The 19990-nt window shown below is 42.4% G+C and overlaps 2 protein-coding genes across 5 annotated transcripts in view; one reads left to right on the forward strand and one right to left on the reverse strand.

Moving 5' to 3' along the window:
- ALDOB (aldolase, fructose-bisphosphate B) overlaps positions 1–1777 on the reverse strand; it is a 29197-nt gene extending 27420 nt beyond the window's left edge. The window contains exon 1 of the mRNA XM_089488605.1: positions 1672–1777. The gene's annotated coding sequence lies outside the window, so the exon portion shown is untranslated. The remainder of the gene's footprint in view (positions 1–1671) is intronic.
- A 6629-nt stretch (positions 1778–8406) lies between these two features.
- Positions 8407–18778, forward strand: PGAP4 (post-GPI attachment to proteins GalNAc transferase 4). Of its 4 annotated transcripts, none has more exons than XM_089488608.1 (3): positions 8407–8606; positions 10551–10748; positions 14065–18778. In XM_089488608.1, the coding sequence occupies exon 3, from the start codon at positions 14188–14190 to the stop codon at positions 15373–15375; it is 1188 nt and encodes a 395-aa protein (XP_089344734.1). In that variant the 5' UTR covers positions 8407–8606; positions 10551–10748; positions 14065–14187; the 3' UTR covers positions 15376–18778. The 4 variants fall into 4 exon arrangements, with proteins under 4 accessions (XP_089344734.1, XP_089344736.1, XP_089344735.1 ...); XM_089488609.1 differs by lacking the exon at positions 8407–8606 and adding an exon at positions 9360–9380; XM_089488610.1 differs by lacking the exon at positions 10551–10748.
- The last annotated feature ends 1212 nt before the right edge of the window (positions 18779–19990 follow it).

Consider the following 19990-nt stretch of genomic DNA (forward strand, 5'->3'; position numbering starts at 1 on the left):
CTAGGGCTGCTCCAACAACATCAAGAAAGCTGCAAGCTTCTCAACACTGCTATAAATCAAAGAATAAAGCAGGCTAAGCCAAACCACTGGTCCATCTAGTCTAATATCTGACTGACAGCAGTTCTTCAGGTTTCAGACTGGAATCTTTCCTACTCCTTGGTAAAGACGTCTTCTATGCCCTGGCCTTCCATCCACCAAGCCAGCTTAGTTTTCAAAATAAGAGAAAGCCACATGTACTCTTGGGTTGGGGGTGTTATTATCTAACAAGAAACCTGTGATCCTTTCAATTCCATCAGCCACTGCTAGCATGGTCAATGCTCCGAGATAACAGGAGTTGCAGTTCCCTAATATCTGGAGAGCCAGAGGCTCCTGATCTCTAATTTAGGTTCTATATGGTTATCCACCTGTGCCCCGCCAAGGTTTTCACCCATCAAAATGGCCTGGGGGGAAAGCCTATAGCAAGGATACCCCTCAAATGCAATTTTTAGGCACAGTGGACATACATACATACCACTTTGCTATCAGGTTATTCTCCAGCTCTGTTATAGTGTGCAAATTAACTCTAGATATTCATCAATACATCCTAAAAACACACCATATATTCTGTACTGGGCACTGTTCATGCTAATGGGGGTGGGAAACTTAACTCTGCAGGAGCAGCGGTGCTGCCCATAAGGCAAATTCCAAAGTCCACATTGTGGCAATACCTTTATTAAGCCAACTGAAGAAGCAAAACATGTATGTGAATTAGTTATTTTTTGTGTGTGTGTGTGTGTGTGTGTGTTCCCAAAAAGCAAACCTTGATTTTTGAAAACCATTTTTGTAAGGGGCACCACTTTACTACCCCATTATATATAATGTGATTTGAGTATCCACAGATTTTGGTATCCACAGGGGTTGAGGGTGGGGGTCCTGGAACCAAACTCAAGTACAGTAGATATGAAGATTACACAGTATATGGTGGTTATCTACAAAAACTTCATTTAACTAAAAGAACAACAAAAATGGCTACAAGAACTTTCTTATGGTTTGGAGCAATGGATGCATCTACGCAATAGAAATAATGCAGTTTTATACCACTCTAAGTGCTATAGCTGCATCCTATGGAATCCTGGGATTTGTAATTTTACAAGGTCTGTAGCCTTCTCTGCCAATGAGTGCTGGTGCCTCACAAAACTCCACATCTCAGGATTCTGCCGGATGGTGCCATGGTAATTAAAGTGGTATCATCCCAGCTTGGTCATATAAACCACAGGGTGGCCTTGTGCAAGTCACACTCTCAGCCTCAGAGGATGACAATGGCAAACCCCTCTGAAGAAACCTGCCAAGAAAACCCTTTGATAGATCACCATAAGTTGGAAAAGACTTGAAGGCATGCAACAAATAACAACAAACTGCATTATTTCTACAGTGTAAATGCACCCTAAGAAGACATGCAGAGCATCTATATGGGGAAATCCCATTGAGGCAAGAACAGGACTGGTGCCTACACATGTTTTTCTGCGATGGGTTAGAGGCCAGAGAGGAATATACAAATAGCCAAGTATAGTATGCCAGCTTCTCAATCAGATATGCACATGCATGCACAAACCTACCTCTCTGTCCCTTGCTTACCTTTTCAAATGTTGTCAAGACATACCAATGTTTATATATATATATGCCAACACGTACCGTTTGGGTAGTTTCTCTGCTGCCTTGATCACAGGTTTCCGCTGGTGAGGAGGGCTGCAGCAAACAGGCCAAATTCAACAGTGCTGAAACATTTTATACCTTTCCAGCTAATGTTAAAAGTTAACTTTTCCTCTGTTCTCCCCCTCTCCTCTTCGTGCTGGTTGGAAGGGGTGTGAATGCTCAGTAGCTGTGGTTGGCTGAAGAAGAATGACAGTGCTCAGCCAATAATGTTTGCCTCTGGATCTTTCTCACACACCCCTCCCACCACCTATGTGCACAAACCAGTCTTCCTATGTGCTCATATGATGCAATCCACCCTTCATAGGGAACAACACACACACACAATTTCAGAGCATGAACAGATCCCTTTTAAAAGTTATGAATTACAGTTAACCCTACAAATAGCTAACTCTTTGCCTACTTTCAAAGGTCACGGAACAATTTTTTTAGAAAATGCACCCAAAATCTCTTCATTTCTGCAGTATGAGGTAGTACCTGAAATAGGTGGCGTTTTTCCTCTGCCTTCCCCTAACTAAAGGTAACTTGCAGGTACAGGATACCAAAAGTCCTATTATATACAATAATACATAGTAAATATACATAGTAAAATAGTGTCCCTTATATAAAATGCAAAACCAAAGTTTCTTTTTTGGAATATATATATATATATAAAATATTTTCAAGCTGTGGATGTTTGAATCCATACATAAAGAATCCGTGGATACAGAGGGCCAACTGTGCATTGAAATTATCCCTTATGAAGTTGCAATTGTAATATAATGAAATGATATTTCAGTTACTGAGGAAAGGCATTAACTGGAAGGAATGAGTTATTTTAACTCTTGAGTCCCACATTTTTGGTGGGTAACAGAGAAGGTGTCCACATGTCTAAGTGTACAGGAACCACTCTTGTTTGTGGCAAGCTTCTGTCTCAAGAGCTTGTCACTTCAAGTCTGATTTAAAAATGAAAAATCATACAAAGGGAGCATAGGTGCCTTTGGGTTGCCCAGCTGCAGTTAGCACCGAGACATTGGAGAAGGAGCAGGCACATGTATCACCTGTTCAGTCCCCCCCCCTCCCCATCCCTGCTGAGTTGCACTGTGTTTCTATTTAAATCATAGGAATTATTTCTCAACAAATAGCTTACATATCCCTGCATATTCCTACATTCTTAAGGAAAGCTGTGTGCTGATGCATGTGTTCCCCTCCCCAGACAATTAGAAGGTTCTTAGCCCAGTCTTCATTCCATAAGCCTTAATGTTTCTAAATACTGTACACCTATCCACTTACAAACAGCTTAATTCAAAAAAGCTTTTCATCATAGGAATTCATATGCTACTTTCATATCAGATTGCTAACTTTATATGCTCCAACAGAACTTAACCCTCAGGAATGCCTGCAAGAATTAGAGTATGCAAATACAGAAATATTTCTAAAGAAGCTCTTTTTTATTTTTTGCCATGAACAGATTGCCATGGTGCACATACCCAGGTCCTCCCGTAGATAACAAAATCAATGGATGCCCAACTCCCATTAAATACAATAGCATAGTAAAATGGTGTCCCTTATATCAAATGGCAAAATCAACTTTTGCCTTTTGGAATTTATATATTTTTAAAATAATTTCAAGCTGTGGATACTTTAATCTTGGGGGGGGGGGAGAATCTGTGGATAAGGAACGTTGATTCTAAATAAAAATTAAATTAAATTAAATTAAAATTAAAAAAAAACAACAATAACAAAAACACCCATATATTGTGACACCCCATATATCACGCCAGGTATCACAACAGGACACTCCACTATCATGACAAGCCCAAACACTGCAGCAATCCCATGGTATTGTGGTGAACCCGGATGTCATGACAGACCCCAAATATCATGACACATATACACACACAGCTATCTTGGCAGCCCCAGATATGATATGATATGATATGATATGATACAATAAAATAAATATTAAAAATTGAAAAATAAAAGTGAAATAAAAATAATTAAAAATAAACATTAATATCGGAAGGCTGAACAATGGACTTTCACAGGAGACGGTGGTCGAAGGGATAGCGGGAAATGTGAGTAAGGAAAGAAAGGGGAGTGGGGGTGGACCTAAACCGTCAATGAGAGGGATGTTGATTTCTTTCACAGACCCACTACTTGAGCCAAAGGACTCTGTTGTAGGACCCTCACAGTTACAACCTTTGCAAATGGTTCAGGACACATTAGAGTCCAGACAGGCAGTATCAGACAATTCATCACATTCCCCAGAGCTGAGATCTTATGCCCTGGTGGCTACAGGGGCATTTCAGGGTAGAGCTGGCTCATCTAACATTGGAAGGGGGATGGTTGAAGATCCAGATATGGAACTCTTTGAGGAGGAGGAACTGCTAGAAGCCTATTTCCAAGAGATACCGAACGACGATGACCTGATGCAACGCTTCCTGGTCCGTCTGAGGTATAAGGGCCAAGATGAAGTCAAAACCTCTAGACGATATATAGAACAGGAGATTTTATTTGGTGTGTTAAAATATCCTTAAAAAGATCTGTTGGCTTTGATAATCCCACCTGGCATGAGAGAAATTGACATCTGTCTTGTGTCTGAGAGGGCTTATCAACGTTTTTGGGATTTATGTAAGGGCCCATTCAGACTACACTTTACCCCGGATCAGGAATCGATTCTTGCACGTGAAGTTCATATTGGCCCCGAACCTGTCACAATCCATTTCGAGGCATGCACAAGCAAATGCCCTTTAGCCCGGGTCATCTAGAATCTAGAATCGGGGCAAAAGCCGTCTCTTTTGAAAAAAACCAGGTTCCGCGAAATATGAACTTGCCCCTGATCATGATCGGGTCAAGTTCAGAGGAGGGATTAAGGTCAGAGGGAGGGCAGTGGGCAGGGCATTCCCTCCCCTCATTGGGGCGGAGGAGGAGGAGGAGGAGGAGGAGGAGGAGGAGGAGGAGGAAGAGCCGGAGGAAGGATGCCAAAAAGGGGAATCTGACAGGAGGCAAAGGGTGACAGGAGGCAAAAAGGGAGAATCGGTTTGACTGACGGGGTCAATTCAGGGCAGATCAGAGGGCCAGAGCAAGCCAAGGCTCTGCTCTCCAGCAGGGACCTTTTCCTTTTGATTTTGATTTTTTTAAAAATTACGTTTGGCCGTCTATGCGCATGTTTTTTGCTTCAGGTAGATATATATTTAGATAGAATGTGGCTAGTTGCTTGTTCACTTTCCCTTTCATTTCCTCTCTTTCAGCAAAGGGGAAATGCTGAAAGGAGCACTATACAAGAGGCTTTTTTCCTTTGCGAATGAATGCTATAATGAGAATGTTACAACGTTTCCCTTTCCAATTTGGCAATTTGGCACAGAATGCTTTTGTTACTGTCTCTAAGGAATTCAGGGGTAGCCTAGGAAAAGCAAAGAATGCATGGTATCGCTTCCTTTTCTGGCATTTCCGAGGTGAGGAATTTATTATTATTATTATTATTATTATTATTATTAGTATTAGTATTAGTATTATTACATGTGTATGAGGCATTCTGGGATGGCAAGGAGGGGGAATACAGGATGCAGAGATGGCATTAGCTTGCATTTTGGGGTTGAAAATGGGGCCAAGGGTAGATCATAACCTGCACCGACCCAAATGCCCACAACACACACACAGACACACACAGAGGAGGTTTTTAAATTTGACAAAATGTGCGCATTCTGGTGCCTGCTCCTCTAAAAAAAAGAAGGGTGGGAAGCACACTTCCAATGCCCCAATGAGTGCTGCAAACGTCACCTATGATGATCGCGGAACTGAAATTTGATTGACAGCAGGTGCCTTCATTTTAAACCCGATTTCTCCAAGAGGGCATTTGGGTTAAAATACCCCTGAATTGTAGTCAGCACTTGCTTGCGGAGGGATCCGGGGAGGGGGAAACTGAAGCTTCTCAGTTCCTTCCAGTGCAAAAATGCCAGTGAGAATGGGGACATAATTTGCTTTAAAAACGAGAACAGCACCCCTCAGCGATTATGATGTGATCCCTCTTTTTAGAGGCGAGACCAAAGTCTTGACGATAAATTTTAGGACTACCTGTATACCGGCTGAGGACATCTCCTTGTGGTTACAACAGCATTGTAAGGTTCTTATGGAGCCCCAGAAAAACCTGAGTGAGGCAGGAGTCTGGACAGGTGAATTTAGAGCAATAGTGGCCTTGGAGAAGAGGGCTTTTACTGGCGCTACAAAACATTTGCTAAAATATTTCTTTATGGGTGGTGACAGGGGAACGACTCGCTATAGCAGTCAGCCACAAGCGTGTTTTCAATGTGGGGCATATGACCACTGTAGGAAAGATTGTATGACACCCCTCTGTTCAAAGCGTGGTGTGAGAGGACATTCCACTCTCTACTGCAAAAAAGACATTACTTGCAGCTTGTGTAGAGATTTGAATAAGATCAGGCTTAAGACAAGGGTGTCCGCTGAGTTCATTGCTATTTGTTTTGGCAATAGACCCGTTGCTGACCCTGGTCCAACAAGACCTTGGCATCAAAGGGTTTATCCCTTTCCCAACATCGATGGTTGATATTAAGTATCAAGTATCATTTCAGCATTGGCTCATATTATTTATAAGCATAATGTAGTAATTCCTATTTCAAAACATTAGGCAAAAAGATAATATATTTAAATATATAAACGCTATCTTAGATGGAAAGTGAAATGCGCGGGTAATCAGAGGTCAAGGAAGTTATCTCGGAAGTACAGTTAATATTTTGGTTTAATACTGTATAAAAGTGGTATTTTAATAGACACGTTATGTTATGTCTTTGTTGTGTATTATGTCCTTGTGTGTTCTGTTTTTTTCTTTTTTGCGTAACTCATATTGTCAATAAAATATATATATTTTAAAAAACAACAGCAACTGGAAGTTCTCATCTTATTTTTGATTGCCTGACTGCAGTGGGAATGAGGCGAGAAAGTGGCTGGTGTGATAATCTCCTAACTGTGTGGAAGAAGTTGTAGCATCAGTTTGCATAGACCTGGTCTACTTCCTCAGCATCTGAGGAAGAAGATCAATTCTAGGATAGCTTATGCTATAGGATGAAGGTGCTACAAGATCCCTTTGCATCCTGATATCCCAAACTAACATGCCTAGGCCTCTGAATAACTAGTTGTGCTTTATGGAGAGCCAGTGTGGTGTCCTGGCTTGAGTGTCGGAGTAGGATTCTGGAGATCAGGGTTCAAATTCCTGCTCGGCCATGGAAACACACTGACCTTGGGCAAGTCATGCCCAGTTGTCTATTGTAATAGTCAGTTGGTATCTCAGGTCCAAAACGCGCTGCAGAAATAATCCAGTTTGAGACTGCTTTGGTCCAAAACGAACTGCAGAAGTAATCCAATTTGAGGCCGCTTTAACTGCCCTGGCTCAGTGCTAAGGGAATCCTGGGCACTGTAGCATATTTTGGCACTAGAGCTCTCTCACAGAGAAGGCTAAACATCTCACAAAACTACAGTTCCCAGAATTCCCTAGCACTGAGCCAGGACAGTTAAAGCGGCCTCGGACTGGATTATTTCTGCAGTGTGTTTCGGACCTTTAGATGCCCAGTGCTAGGGAATTCTGGGAACTGAGGTCCTGTGAGACGTTTAGCTTTCTGGAGCTCTGGAGCCAAAATAAACTACAATACCCAGGATTCCCTAGCACTGAGCCAAGGCAGTTAAAGCTATCTCAAACGGGATTATTTCTGCAGTGTGTTTTGCACCTTGGACCTCTGAGAGCCAGCATGGTGTTGTGGTTTGAGAGTTGAATGATGGTTGCATCTGCACTGCAGAAATAATCCAGTTTGACACTTTTTTAACTGCTGTGGAATTCTGGGACCTGTAGTTTGTTGTGTCACCTGAGCTATCTGATAGAAAAGGTTGAAATGTCTCATAAAATAATTCGATAGCACTGAGCCATGGCAGTTAAAGTGCTGCCAAATTTAGATCATTTCTGCAACATGGCATACATTTCAACCTTCTGTCCAGGAGGAATTTCAAAAAGTCCTCCATTCTGAGCATGGCTAAGCAGCATGAATTCAGTGTTTTTAATTTTTTATTTTGTAATGGCCTACATTTTTTCTTGACTGTCCTACATTTCTCAGTGCCTTGCCCTCCTTTGCAGTCAGGACATTTGGTCACCCTGCACTAAGACACTAGGAGACCAGGGTTCGATTCCAGCTCGGCCGTAGAAACTGGCTGGGTAACCCTGGGCAAGTCACACTCTCTCAGCCCCACCGGAAGGCAAGAGCAAACCTCCTTTGAACGAATCTTGCAAAGAAACCCCATGATAGTGTTGTCCTGAATCAGAAACGACTTAAAGGCACAACAGCAATCCTTCCCCATAGCACCTTTGAGACTAACTAAAGAAGTGGGTAGCATGAGCTTTTGCAGACTTAAGTCTGGGGACCGTTGAATAATACTTTAGTAACTGTGTCCTTTAAGAGCCATTGGACTTCATCTCCCAAGAGCCTCAGCCATGTGGGCCTATAGCTTGGGATTCTGGGAGGTGGAGTCCAAAATCCCTTAAAGGGCACAGTTTGGGGACCACTGTGCTACAATATCTCTTTGTATACTGATCCCACAGACTAACAGGGCCATATTAGGGCTATATATATCTTTGAAGCCTTGGCTGCTTTCTCTGGCTGTCACAGCCCCAGGCCTGGCTCTCCTCCTCCTTCACCTCCTCCTTTAATCCCAGGCTGGATGAAAAGAGGGAGGGAAGGAAGTAGCAGGAGCAAAACCCAGCCTGTCTCAGAAGGAAACCATACAATGCAGCATCCCAGCCACCGACCAAGAGACGGAAGGATAAAGGATTAAAAGCAAATGGCGGGTGGTGAATTGCCTTCTCCTCCTCCTCCTCCTCCATTGCAGTGGACAAAGAAGAACCATTGACCCACTTCGAAGTGGGGCTTTCTCAGGTATCCACGGATCTGCACCTTTTTGACTACTACATCTGGGGGATTTCAAAACAGAGAGAGAGAGAGATTAAGATCCAAAACACACTGTAGAAATCAGACTGCCAAAATAAAGCTGCTTGGGGTCTCTTTGGAGGTATGCTGTTTAAATGATGCATGCATCCTAAGAATCCGGAAGCTGCACCAAAGCTGCACTCCAGTGCTTAGGAATGGAGTGTGGCTTTGGCGCGACCTCCGGACTCTTAGGACCCATGCATCATTTAAATAGCATACCTCCAAAGAGACCCAAAGCAGCTTTATTTTGGTAGTCTGTAACAGGCCATAATCTAGTTTGAGACCGCTTTAACTGCCCTGGCTCAGTGCTAATATTAGGGAACCCTGGGAGTTGTAGTTTCCTGGACACCAGAACTCTCTCTCTCTCTGACAGAGGAGGCTCAATGTCTCACAGAACTACACTTCCCAGAAGTCCCTAGCATTGAGCCAAAGGGCAGTTAAAGCGGTCTCAAACTGGATTGTTTCTGCAGTGTGTTTTGGACCCAAAGTCCTCCCCCTTCCACTTTCTCCATGGGGTTCAAAGCAATTGGGGGGGGGGGTCCTCAAAGGAGACCTCAAAATGGAGGATATCAATAGAACGTAATAGAGGTGTTTGTTGTTGCTGCTGCCGCTTCGTCATGCTCCAAATGGAGGACATTTTGAAATGAGAGGAAGAGGTGTGGGAATGGAGGACGAGCCTTGGAAAAGGAGGACCTGGATGGGAGAGGGTCGCAATCCTTAAGGGTTTGCCCCTATTCAGTTTTTTTTTTGGGGGGGGTATGTGCCCTCCCAAAAATGGGCTTAAATGGGGTCTAATTCCCAAGCGTTCCTGTGAAAGGCGGCCATTTCGGGGTGTTTTTGAGGGGCGAGGGACCCCTTTCTTTCAAAATGGAAGCTGGGTTATGCTATGGGGGGCATAGGAGACCCTCATAAAAAGGCCTAAAGGGGTGCTGGAAAGGGGCTGAGGGGGGTTGTAAAATGTAGAGGTAAAATACCCCGCCCCCAACACTTCCTCCATCTTGGTACAATTCATAATGTTGTTGTTTTTCGTCCCTTCAAGCATTTATACCAGTAGTCCCCAAACTATGATTTTTGGACTTCATTTCCCAGAAGTCTCAGCCATGTGGGTCAAAAGTGTGGGATTCTGGGAGCTGGAGTCCAGAATCCCTTAAAGAGCCCAGCTTGGGGACCACTGCTCTAAACTGCCTTTCATGGGAAGGGTTTCTGTCATCCCATATATGCACCTTTTTCTTTTTGGGAAGGAGGGGGGGGGTCATGTGTTTTAATATAACTATTTAAAATAGCACTGCAGAAGTAATTCAGTTTGAGACCACTTTAACTGCTTTGGCTAAGTACTATTGTACTGGGAATTGTAGGGTTTTTTTGGCACCAGAGCTCTCTGACAAGGAAGGCTAGCTAGATTACTGCACTACACTTTTATTATAGCACTGCTATTCCACTTTAACTGCCCTGTTGCATTCTGGGATTTGCAGTTTAAGGAGAGGCATTTAGAATTCTCAGCATGAGAGCTCTTAGGGCTCACTGAACTACAAATCCCAGGATGCAACAGGAGGCAGCCAGAGCAGTCAATATGGAACAACAACACTACTGTGGTAATCTGGTAAATGTCTCATAAAACTACACTAAAAATGGTCTTTTTGTGGTTATGATGATCCAGAAGTTCAGTACCATTAAGAACAGTTCTTACATTATTCCTTAGTTGTCTTTTGGGTTAAAATCCACCCTGATCCTCGTGAATAGTCTGAGAAATATGTTTTCTCAGTGTGGTTTCCAAAATAATACCAAACCTCTTATAATCACTTAATAATTATTTTATCATTTAATGATAAAGTAGGTCTGTAATTCTTTGTTAATGTCTCGTCTGTATCTTTTTTTTAATCAATGTAATAACAGCATTTCTCCAAGAGATTGGCATCCGCCCTTTTCACAGGAACTCATTGCATATCTTCCTGTCTTTGGAAATCTCCCCGTGTGCGCCTTCAACCTGTTTCCAAACTACCACAGAGTTTTCTTGGCAAAATTTGTTCAGAGGAGATTTGCCATTGCCTTCATCTCTGCATCCCTGACAGTTAAACTGTAATAAAAACAAAGGTAAACAGTTTCTTTTCCTGTTGTGACACAGCAAATCTGCTGCTTGAGGGATCTCCCTCCCCATGTCTAATTTGCATTCAAAGAGATTATCCTGTTTGCCTGTTCTAGCCTTAACAGGCATAAGGGAATCCGGGTAACACCTTTGAGGGAGAAATTTCTAGCAGAAGCTTTGATGGTTTCAGTCTACTTCATCAGATGTACCAAGTCCATGAAAGCTTATGCTAGAAATTTCTTCATCTGAGTTAGTCTCAAAGGCACTATTGGCTGCCTTTACAACTTCTAATTGCAGTGCTAACATAGAATAGTAGGGCAAGTGCCATTGCAATTGGACTGAATAGTTGGGAGGTTCCATGTCAATGGTAAGTAGAAATGTACTCCATTGTAGACAAATAGTAGTGTCTATCTGCTTTTACAGGCTCACCCTCCGTAATGAGGAGGTTTTGCTATTACAAACTGGCACTGCACCATAATATCAAACGAAACAGGAAATGCATATTTATGTAGACTTCTGTTTTGTATGGAGTTTATCACACAAGGGAAAATTGGAAGTATAAACAGTGATTAACCCACAATTGCATGAATGATTTTCACATGACGTCACGTGCTATTATCCCATGATTAACCTGCTCCTGAAGCTTTACCTAGTTCTTCAAATGCACCAGTATGTTTCCCATTTCATGACTTCCTGACACTAAGCTGCACCTGAACGCGAAGTTATTTTTACAACCCTCTTTTGTGCTAAGCTACTTACTTTGCTATTGTTTGTTTAATCAAACCCTTTAATTGCCTTGGTTTGAAACTAGAAACAAGCAAACAAAATCAAGGCCTTTAATTTGCTTGGACTTGTTGCAATGCTGAGTCCCTAGCCAGCAAGGGGATGAAGAGATAAGTATTGTCAGACCCCAGAGTCTAGGTGTATCCTAGATGACATCTGCTTGTTGATCTGTGGAGCACTGTCACCAGGCACAGATTATATAAATAAAGACCCATAAATATTCCAGCTGAATAAAAGTTCTCCAAAGTATGCCATTTGAGCTGGATGAACAATGTTAAGTCTTATCTTTAGGGATGAGGGAGTATTTCTACTTCCTCATGGCCTTAGCCTAGCATCATTCACCAATGGCAGATGAAATGCTTTGGAATATTCCATTCCTTGTGTTCTATAACCTCCACTTCTACTGTTTGCTCTGAGTCAGAGGAGCTGAAGCAGGTAGAGGCTGAAATAGTTTTTCTATAATACATTAATGTTTTCTCTTTGTTGATCAGGCTATCATCATGATCAGGCTATCATCAGTTCCCAGAACAAGTAGAGTTGCTGCCAACTGCAAATAGCCCAGATAATACTGTTTTCTGATGTGCAATGGTGAAGCATACAGGATTTCCTTTTAACTAGACAACTATAGAACAGAGACTGAGAAACAGTCTAGTATGGGATCGCCCTGGTTTCATTCGAGAGCTTTCAACAAAAGAACAAATTAACAAAAATATTATTTTGCTTCTTTTAATTTCTGACTTCTTGACCTCAGTAAGCAGATGGATAGAACAATTTTAAAGTGAGAGTGAACAAGATTTATTTAAATGAGAGCTGATATGGAACAGTGGATGTAGTGGTTTGGGCATTGGACTAGGACTAGGGAGAACAGAGTTTTAATCCTTGCTTGGCGATGGAAACCCACCTGGTGACCCATGGACAAATTACACTCTCTTAGCCTCAGAGAAAGGCAAAGCGAAACCCCCTCTGAAGAAATTTTGCCAAGAAAACTCCATTATAGGTTTGGCCTAGGATCACCTTAAGTCAGAAACAATTTGAATGTTCACAACAACAACTTAGAATAGTGGCTAAGGCAGTGGTTCATAATGCTTTGGGGGCTTATGGACCTCTTTAGAAGCTCCTGAAAGCTATGGACCTTCTCCCCATACAACATTTTGCATACGATTTATTTTATTGTTTTAGAAATTGATTTCCCCCCTGTAGATAATCTGGAATAAAAAAACCAAATGTTTGAAAAAAACTATTTTTTAAACTGTACAGTAATTTTAAAATCATGATAAAAGGATATAAAAGGAAGGAAATTGAGGGGAAATAATTTTTCTACATCTAATTTATGAACATATGGGTAAAGAGACCAATTTGTGAAACAGAGTAGTTCCGTACTGAACCTTTCCTGTACCAATATAATTCTGGACCAACTGTGGTCTCAATCCTGTGTTTGCAATATTGTTGTGAACAATAAGGGCCCCAAAAAGTACAAAAGAACTGTCGGGAAGAAAAGACCCAAAGGGTTGGGGAACAGTACAGCGAGTACTGAACATGCTCATCTCCCATAAAATGGAGTTTGTCTAGAGAGGTGCAGAATACCAAAGATGAAACTACGGGGAAAGGCAAATTAGGCCATTGACACTTCAAATAAGAATTCTGTCTCCCCATGAAATTTTCCTTCAGTCCCAAATTTTCTTGCATTGCAGAGAGTGAGACACTGAAAATCGTTCACACCCAGAATTCTTCTATTTGCTCAGTAACTAGCCTGTTACAGACTGCCAAAATAAAGCTACTTCGGGTCTCTTTAGAGGTATGCTATTTAAATGATGCATGCATCCTAAGAATCCGGAAGCTGCACCAAAGCTGCACTCCAGTGCTTAGGAATGGAGTGTGGCTTTGGCACAACCTCCGGACTCTTAGGACCCATGCATCATTTAAATAGCATGCCTCCAAAGAGACCCGAAGCAGCTTTATTTGGGCAGTCTGTAACAGGCCTTAGACTCTTTTCTTTGGATGCCTAAAATGTATTCCTAAATCCTCAAGTGAAGTTTAAGTTGCCACAATCCAGTCCTAAGGACTAGAGCATAGCTTTGGCGCAGCTTCTGGACTCTTAGTAGGCATGCATCGTTGAAACAGCATACCTCCAAAGTGACCCAAAGCAGCTTTATTTTGGCCTGTCTATATGGGGCCGTATATATCCTTTTTTTCTGTCAATATTGGTTCTGGAAATGGATTGTGATGAAAATCCAACACAAATGAAGCCCAGTCATAATACATGTAATGACGCTAAAACAGGCAGCCTCTTCTCCCCATATCTGTCTGTTTTCTCACTGTTAAAATTTAAATCCACTTCTTCCCCTCCCGAAGATTCTTCCAAGAGGTTTGTGCTTTCAAGAAAGTACTAGAGCAGGAGCAATCAGAGATGATATTTTTGTATGTACATTTATCACCTTTAATATATATGCCTGACTTACAACTGAAGGCCCTCAAAACTGATTCATTCAGGTATGCAATTGCCTTAGTGATCATGGTAACTGTTTCTTCCTTTCTTTGCAGGTTTGAATCCAGTGATTAACTTTATTATCCTGCTATAAGAAATATTACCTGGAAAAAAAATGGGCTGAATGAAAGACCTGGGGCTTGAGCCTGTGGGCTGCCATCCACTGAACATTCCTAGCCATGTTCCCACGAGGACTGCATCCTGGGGGGAGGTTCTGCCGTTGGTCCAACCCATGGATGCAATTCCTGGCTCTGACAATTGTAACATTTGGTGTGCTAGCTCCACTGACTTGCCAGCAGCTTCTTTATTCTTATTTCTATGTGCGACGCTGGTACCTGAACCCCATGAGCCAGGATTTCCTCAAGGAGAACAAAGAGGAGGGTCTGAAAGCGCTCCATTACTTTGAGAGGCTGCAGGCCCCAAATTCATCAAAGACATTGGTTGGCGAGGCCATGCAACCTTGGCTGCTGATCACCATCATTACAGTGCAGCGGCGTCCCGATTTCCATTATGTGCTCCAGGTGGCATCTCGCTTCCACCGCCTTCTCCAGAAATGTGGTTCCCCTTGCCAGCACCATAGACTCCTACTCTGTAATGTGGATGCCAGTCCTGACACCCATTGGGATGCCAAGCTGCTTGCCAATTTCTTTCCTGCAGTGAATCGCTACAGTGACCATGAGGATTCAGACCTCTCATTGAACCGCTTCGAAAAGGAGAAGCAGGATTACACCTACTGCCTTGAGAAATCACTTCAGGTGTACAAGCCAGAGTATATTCTGCTAGTGGAAGATGATGCTATCCCAGAGGAAGAGATCTTTCCCGTGCTGCATCACTTGTTGCGGAGACGGTTCTCAAAGCCTCACCTTCAGGATGCCCTTTATGTGAAATTCTACCATCCTGAGAGGCTACAGCATTATCTCAACCCAGAGCCCATGAGGATCCTTGAGTGGCTTGGAATAGGCATGTTTTGGGGGGTGCTGTTGGGGATTGTGTACACCTGGGCCTCTGGTCGCTCTAACCTGAGTTGGTCCATTGGGCTGTTTTTTGCCCTATACTGCATGCTGGTGGTAGAGTTGGTGGGACGCCATTATTTTCTGGAGCTTCGCCGCTTGGCCCCTCCACTCTATAACATTGTGCCTGTGACAGAATGCTGTACTCCAGCCATGCTGTTCTCAGTCCCTTCTGCCCGGCGTGTCTTGAATTATTTGAAGGAAATACGCTGTCGTCAAGGCTTTGCCAAAGATACCGCCCTTTACTCGCTACTGCGTAAGAATGGGGAGCGGGCATTTGTGGTGGAACCCAATCTATTCAGGCATGTGGGGATGTTTTCCAGCGTCAGGATCAATGAAAACCCAAAGCTACTTTGACTGTTGAATGGTCAATAGGAGTCAGATGAACATAGCTCCTTGGGTGATGTCTGAAAAGTAGTTGTTTGAATGTTTGGCACAAAACATACTCAACATATAAAAACTTAACATGCCGAGAAGGTTAGATAATCTTTTTTTCCTGAAATGCTAACTTTCTCTGGATTAGAAGTAAATAGGACCAGGGTGGACTACATACAGCCCTCCAGATATGGCTGAATTGCAACAACCATCTTGCCTCACCATTGGTTGACTAGGGTTAATGGGAGTTACACTATAACACCATCTGGAAAGCCACAAATGGTCAGCTCCTGGCTTAGAAATATATCATTAATTGGGAGGAAGCCACTAAATATCGTGGCTGTAATCCAAAACAGTGCATTCTAGTAATGAGAGACATCATGTGGAGGTTCTGCTTAGCACTTGTAGCTTTTGTGTATATCTTGTTCTTTATGTCAGAGATCAGTTGGGTGAGGACACCAGTGGTGTTTCTTTACAGCTCCTTAAAAACTTTTTATTTAAAAGATATATATGTGAAACTGTTTTAACAGTCACTTTCCCTCCATTTGAGAGGTATGAGTTGTCTTTTGAAAAGAAAATGTCCTATAATGTCCTTATAAGGTAAACATTTTCAAAGTAAAGGGTGGATTCATAGCAATCCTAAGATTTGTTTCAAACATATGCCCTGCTAACATGGCTTTTGCAAGAGCTAGTTTGCTTATTTTTGCTGCCATTCTAGCATCAGTTTAGAATGCAGTTGAGATAGTTGCAGCCTCTGAAGAGTCTGGATGATTTTTGTGCTGTTGCTGTATTTTTCCAAAAACCTTGGAACACACGCACATCCTTTGGAGGGACTTTCCTCCAGTTGTCCCACATTGTTAATTACTTGCCCTCCTTAGAAAATAATCAAGGGGAGGTAAAAACATAGCTCTCTACAGGAGTAAGGAACCTGCAGCAGATGTTTTAGATTCTGACGCTTGTCACCCCAGACCACTGGCCATGCTGGATGAGAATGATGTTGAGTCCAACTGCACAGAGGTTCCCCACCTCTAGCTGTAAACATAAGTCAGAAATGCTTTCTGTGATCAAACTTAGGTAGTCTTATCCATCTCATTTCTTCAGCATTTACCACCTCTTGCCCAAGGTGCTAGTTAATCTGATCTCCACCAGACTTCTTAAGAAGAAGTAGAAGTGCCTTATATAGCCAGCGCACAGCTTCTAAGAAGCATTTTCTGGTCTTTTACAATCTGTTAACTCAGGTGAACAGCAACACACACATGCACACTTTTCTTCCTCTGTTTTCTTGTATTGCTGTACAATGGTGCATAGGCAGATAATAATTTTACAATGTATTTCCTGATGTGTAATAAGAACATTTCTTTTCTATCTGGCAGGATGGCACAGGTGCCTATTTTTACCTTGCAGTAAGAAAGCTGAATGCAAGTTATTTTTTTTCCCATTTGTGGTACAGATTTGGCACCATGAAGGCTGGCAAAAACATATCCTCACATAGTCTTCCACCCCCACCCCCCAGTTTTATCAGAAGGCTTATACCACATGCCCACTGACAAGATTCTCCATGGAAACAGGCACATGGGTGTGGAAGGGGAAACCTTATATTCTTTGCAGAATTCCTGTAATATGCCAGCTAAGTAGTTGGGGCAGAAAGTTCTCACTTCAAAACTTTGGCCATAGTCTTCCTGCTTTGAATCTGTGTAGGACCCAGATGAAACCAATACATATGCGAGAACAGTAAAATGATTGTATTTTTGAACTTTAGCTCCAAAGTGCTGAGCGGCTTTGTTTCTGTATGGATGACAACTCCACTCCTGCAGGTGACCCAAGTTTTATGGGTGCCAGATCTGATCTCAACAGAGGTTTGGTACAGGGAGAGGTCCCGTACAACTTGAAGTTTCTGTGTAAGGAGCCATCATGAAACAGTGGATTTGCTACTCCCATGGCAATGGATCTTCCACCCCAGACATTCAGCCTCCAATGAGGCAGGTTGTCAGCGTCTGAGCATTAATGCTCCCCTTCCAGTCTGTCTGATGCGGCAAGGCTGGCTAGATGACAGAACATGAAGTGTTCTAAATACTTGACACAAGCTGCGTGAAAGCTAATTATTCTCAAGCTAACACATGCATCAGGCACAGCCTGAAGCATATGCTTCTCTCCCTCACATGACGTGCTGCTGCCTGAATGTAGCTTTTGGCAGCCCAGCTGCAGAGGGAGTAACTGGCAGTCTTTGCAACACACCAATCTTAATATGAATGAAGCCACAACTGCACTTTCCTACCCTAGTCTTTTTGCCAGCTGCTTTTTCTCTACCCCTGGGCAGGAGAACCTTTTGCCCATCATACATTTTGATATTTCAAGTCCCACCAGTCTCACCCAATGGAGCCAATGGCAAGGGATGATGGTAGTGGAAGTTTAGAGCATTTGGAGGCCTAACATTTCTCCACCTCTGCCCTACCTGCAGTGACTGCTATGGGTGAAAGGACTGGAAGGACCAGCTGCAGCATATTTTACTTTATGTTTGAGTGCTGTGTTAAACTTTGCAGCTAGTAACCACAGTGCCAGAGTTTGCATCTGATATCCCAGAGGGGGAAATTGGGGGTCTCCAGTAGTTGCAGGACTACAACTCCCATCACCTGTCACCATTGACTTGTAGCTGATGGGAATTGCAACCTAACAGCATCACCTGGGCCATGTTGTCCACTCTAATACATATAACCAAAGAAACCATTTATGCCTTGCCCAGGAATTTGTATCAGATGTTTGGAATTTAGAGCTTTAACCAGAAAATATAGGTAAATACCTTGTCATCACACACACGTGTGTATTATTTTGCTTATCTGAAGCCAAATCCTTCAGTGAAGTAGGCTCATCAACTGCAACTCAAAATCCCATTTTACAAATTGTTTCATGTCCTGTAGAACTGTTTATTCCCATTTGGAAAATGTGTTAGCCACAGGGGGATGCTATATAGTACTGAAGACTATTTGCTCTACAGCTGCTTGAACATTGAACTCTAAATTGAATGAGAACTCTTTGAATCTTGAATAGAGTGAGCTTACTCTACAGTAGGAATCATCTAATTCAGGCTTACTGCTTTGGAAGTTCAGGGAAAGCCTCACTTTAAAAGATGATTTTTTTAAAAAAAGAAAGATAAAACGATTATAGGAATGGTCCCTGTGACAGCTAACAAGACAAATTAAACATGTTCTGAAGTCTGACAGGAGCTGCCAGTCAGTCAGCTGTCTCCTCAAGCAATTCCATGCAAATGAAGTTAGAACTCTTGGGTTTTTAATACAGTAGTTGGTTTTGTAAAATTTAATTATTTAAAACTGAGGGTTACAATAAAGTAACTCGTAGAACAAGTTTGTGTCAGTGTTTTTATTCTTTTTGCAGGCTGCCTTATTTATATCATCATCTAAGGTAGTGATTCCCAAAGAGGGCAATTCCCCCCCCCCCCCAGAAAGATTCAGGGAGGCGGTGGGGGGAATGGGGCGTCAGGGGGTCTTTCAGACAAAGTATTGGTGCTCAAGAAAGACTACAGCGATTATCTTATGGGGGGGAAGCTGTGAGTAAAAGGCATGCTCCTGGCAAATTTTTCAGACACGTTGCGCTTATCCAAGATTTAACCCATGAAGATCCAGGAATGCTCCGGCAACAAACCATTCATAGGAAGTATAATAGATAGGAATTTATCTATTTTAAAGGTATTTTCAAACAGTGGATGCTTGAATCCGTAGATAAAAAATCTGTGGGTATGGAGGGCTCACTGTATATGTAAATGGATTTAGGCTGTGCATATGATGCTGCATTTGGAAGATATATTTGCAATTGTGCTAGTCGTTTATGTCACATTACCATTATATTACAGGAATTACAATTAAGTGTACTAAAGTTAAAACTTTACTAAAGAGTCTGTATGGTGTGGTATGGGAGGAGGCCTATGGCAGGTGAGTTACCACACCTGATGATGCCAACTGACAACAACAACAACAAATGATGAGGTCTGGGCTAAGATCCTTCTTTTGGGAGGAACTCCTGTGCATCAGAACGTGGCTCTCATTAGGAATGTAGGCATATGCAGGAACATGTATAGCTGTGTGTTGAGATTGTGATTTTAATAGAAACACAATGCATCTCAGCCAACCAGGTGATACATGTGCCTGCTCCTTCTCTAATGTCCTGATAGGCAACCCCAAGGCACCTATGCTCCCTTTGTATGATTTTAAATGTTTAAACCAGACTTGAAGTGACAAGCCCTTCAGACAGAAGCTTCCTGCAAAAAGAGGACTGGCTCCTGTACACGTTGGGTTGGGTGCATCTATGCTGTAGAAATAATGCAGTTTGACGCCACTTTTAAGTGCTGTAGCTCCAGCCTATGGAATCCTGGGAGCTGTAGTTTTACAGGGTCTTTAGTCCTCCCTGCCAAAGAGTGCTGGTTTCCCACAAAACTACAAACCTCAGGATTCTGTAGGATGGAACCATGACAGTTAAAGTGTTGTCAAACCTCATTATTTCTACAGTGTAGATGCACTCCTAGACATATGGCCAATAAATAAAGAAATGAAATAATGTGGTATTGGAAAATAATGAGTTTAAATAA

The sequence above is a fragment of the Sceloporus occidentalis genome, unplaced genomic scaffold (genome assembly GCF_023333645.1).
Source record: "Sceloporus occidentalis isolate IW3139 unplaced genomic scaffold, rSceOcc1.0.p SCAF_1, whole genome shotgun sequence".
In the NCBI taxonomy this organism is placed as follows: domain Eukaryota; kingdom Metazoa; phylum Chordata; class Lepidosauria; order Squamata; family Phrynosomatidae; genus Sceloporus; species Sceloporus occidentalis.

Excerpts from the sequence above, each read along its gene's own strand:
- PGAP4 (XM_089488608.1), top strand. The coding sequence starts at position 14,188 with ATGTTCCCACGAGGACTGCATCCTGGGGGGAGGTTCTGCCGTTGGTCC.